At 34.2% G+C, this 3,559-nt stretch overlaps 1 protein-coding gene across 5 annotated transcripts in view; it reads left to right on the top strand.

Moving 5' to 3' along the window:
* Window positions 1-3,559, top strand: part of LOC107084725 (ras and EF-hand domain-containing protein homolog) — a 17,548-nt gene that overhangs the window by 1,542 nt on the left and 12,447 nt on the right. For all 5 annotated transcript variants that reach the window (XM_015374696.1, XM_015374692.1, XM_015374694.1 and 2 more), the window contains one exon: window positions 1,817-2,224. In XM_015374696.1, coding sequence (XP_015230182.1) covers window positions 2,000-2,224 — 225 coding nt within the window. In that variant the 5' untranslated portion in view covers window positions 1,817-1,999. The remainder of the gene's footprint in view (window positions 1-1,816; window positions 2,225-3,559) is intronic.

Genomic DNA, 3,559 nt, shown 5'->3' with positions numbered 1-3,559 from the left:
TGAATGGGTGAATGAATGTAGTGTAAAGCGCTTTGGTCAAGTCTCCTAACTTGAATAAAGGCGCTCTATAAGTACATGCCATTTACCATGGTATAGAAAATTTGCTTCGGATGATTTCCTTTAGCTAACCATTGAGTGTGTTATATGACTCATCCAATGACACTAGTTTTCACTAGATGTGGATGGTACCAATGATCTGCATTGGATGTCACACATGACGTGAAATAAATATTTATAAACATAAAATCAAAGCCAAGACTAACTAGACTAGACTTGTGTGAAAATGTAATGAGTAGAAGTCAGAAGTAGGAAGAAAAATAAGTAATGGAGCAAAGTATAGATACCATTTTTTAGCATGATATGTTAATGGAAACAAATATCTGTATTTTTCTCTTCTTTTTATGCACTTCTTGTTACTGTGCACTATTTTATTTTTTTTATATTTGTATCATGTTCAAAATAAATCTAATTTCATTTCATTTCATTTCATACCTAAAAAGTGTACTTAAGTGCAGTAACGAAGTGTTTGTACTCCGTTACTTGACACCTCTGATTATTTGGATCATAAGGTCAGCAAACTGCGTTTTCTTCAACTATAAATTATAGTAAGTGTAAGCAAAGTTTAAGAAGGACTAATTTGTTTAACTTTTTGGAAAGCTATATGTAGAACATTTTTTGAAAACTTTTTTTTCAATTGACTTGAAATTAATGTTTGAGTAAAATATGTAAACTGACAATTTATATTCATCCTAAATTGTTTGAAAATTTTTACTAATTTCAGTTAAACCTCCAGTTTTTCTAAAACGTTCCTCTAACATTTTGAAAAGCCTTGGGTTTCAAACACAACATTTGAAATTTGATGCTTTTGTTCTTCCATTCTGTTGAAGAATCCACGTTTACAGCGAATGTAGGGATCCTACATAACTCTTTCGAAAGAACTTTTTTGTTTTTAGATAGTTCCTTTTCTTATATCCTCTTGTCTTGCTCACTCTGACTTGTTTTTTTTCCTCATGAGGCTCATCATGCTTGCAAAATATTTTGCTTCAACCAGAACATGACTTGCTATAAAAAAAATAAAAAAAAAACTTTACTTAATCTTGTATTTACAGTATTTTCTTTTTTTTTTGGAAAATTGATCTCACCGTGCAATTCGAATTTAAAATATTTGAAAATACTAGACTTTGAATTTAAATACTTCTTAAATTTGAGGGTATTTATTTGCATTACCTGTAGTGAAATGCCACGTAACCAATTTTCTCTATCCATCACCCTAAATGCATGACTGCCTTTTTGGTCTTTTGCTTGTTTACTATATGTACCTTTTTATGGGTCATCACACACCTTTCTGATTCTAATGAATTAACCAAGCATACTAAGGATAACATAGTGGGAGGAAATCTTCCAAACCAGTGCATCCAGGCTGCCTATAAAAAAAAAAAAAATTGAGTAACATCAGTCAGTCGATAAAGTAAAGGTTTTGGGGTTTACTTGTCAGATGATGTTAGTCTCTGAAACCAAATGCTCACCACACTTTTCAGATGAATCATGCAAACATTATTTCCCCTCCACTTTGATACACTACAATATGTTGGAGTTTTTATAGAAAACTCTGTTCAATCCATCATTTGTTTGTGGTTATAACATGAAATAACCTGGTTTGAAAAATTAAAACTTTAATGGACATTAGTACTTTTAAAAATCACTATTTGTCTTTTCTGATTCAGTAAAGAGTGATTAAAAAAATATATCTTCCTGCTAATTCTCTTTACTGGACCAGAGGTTGTAACTAAGACCCTCCTCCTGTATCTTTTCATAGGTTTCATCTACTAATTACAGAGGTGGTTGCTAAGAGATGACAATCGGTGACATTGCTGAAAGCCTCGGTTCCCCAGCAGTCTGAAGCTCCACTTCTCTGGGCTCCCTTTGCTCTAGCACTCTGTCTACAACTGGCTCATGTGAAGGACGTAGAAACACACTTCTACAACAAGACACTGATACCATGGCAGCTTTCACCTCCCCATGTCCCGACATCAATACCACAGGCTGCAGCATGGCCCAGACAACATGCATAGCGAAAGAAAGCACCGACAACATGTGTGCACAAGAGCTGACAAGGAGCGGGAATTCGGATGTTGAAAAGAACACTATCCTGGGGAAAACTCACGAGTTTTTCCAGATGTGCGACATTGAGAACAAAGGCTTCATTAACCGCCGGGACATGCAGGTGAGGCTGCTGATTCTGCATCACTACCAAAATCTTCATTACTTTTATGCTCTAAATGTGTTTTTTTTTTGTTTTTTTTTTTGTTTTGTTCTTTTTTAAAAGATACACAGAATAACTGAATAATTAAGAAAAAAGTACCTCAAAATGAAGCAGAAAGGAAATATGTAATTAATGAAACTGGAAAACCTCTTGATTGTTTCAGTGTTTGCTCTCTTATGGGACTATTGTTACCTCTCTGTATAGAGAATCACTTTAGAGTTTGTTATGGCTTTGTTGAAATCCACACCGCCACTTCAATAAGAACATAATACAGGGATGGTCCTGTGTGCTCATTAATGATGTCAGAGTTGACCGTGATATTGCTGCACGCCTCACTCAAAGAGACATAAAAGAGACTGAGACACACTTGGACACATGGGAGCTTTGTCATACAACCCTGTACCTACATTATTGTGCAGATTCAGTGGTCCATCCAATGCCCATCCAATCCTTTGATGAGGCACTTCAACGCTCTGTGTCTAAAGAGCATAAATGCATACAGGATAAGCTTTGATCTGTTGTTCAGGATGACGATCTGGGAATCAGTAGGTAATTAAAAAGACCTTTCAGTTGAGACAACTTTTTATATTAGCAAACTGCCACTAAATGCTTTGTGAAATGTTTTATACCCAATACCACATGAAAAAAAAAACAGCTTTAAAAAGCAATTTCCCTTTATATGGATTATTCTTTTATTTTCTTTTAAACTTTAATTTTTATTGAATACTTTTCTCCTTTTAATCTTATTTTATTGAAACACATCTTGATATTAGAAAAAATAACCTGGGTAAATACAAAAAGCATTTTTTCATAAGTAATTTAATTAATAAATGGAGGAAAAAAATCATCAACCCTTTGATAATCTGCAATTAGGTTTTTAGATCATTGTGGAGGAAATGCATCCAAACTAAGTGGCTTAACTGCTTTAATTCAGCTGCTTTAGAAGGAAACAACCAAAAAGAAACCCAAGGAAACCCTTTCCAGATTAATGTTTGCCTCTTTGTTTCTCATCCGTCCTTGAATTTCTTTAGATGGGGTATGATGTGCCACCCTTTTAGATCTTTTAGCGTACTTCTTGCTGTCAAGCAGATTTTATGCAAGTAGTTTTCTGATACTGCTGCTCTGACACTGTTCAGGTCTTGGTATGGCTGGTGTAATTTAACTCTTTCTTCTAAAAATGTGCTTAATGACAGTAGATATGTAATTTTACACGAAAGACAATATATATGTACTTTGACCAGGTTGGTTTAGAGACCTTTTTTTCCTTCTGTCATTAAATTTAGAGCTGAAACAATT

This window comes from Cyprinodon variegatus, unplaced genomic scaffold (genome assembly GCF_000732505.1).
Source record: "Cyprinodon variegatus isolate N-32 unplaced genomic scaffold, C_variegatus-1.0 Scaffold108, whole genome shotgun sequence".
NCBI lineage: Eukaryota > Metazoa > Chordata > Actinopteri > Cyprinodontiformes > Cyprinodontidae > Cyprinodon > Cyprinodon variegatus.
The sequence above is the reverse complement of the archived record's forward strand: the minus strand, read 5'-3'. Positions and strand labels throughout refer to the sequence as shown.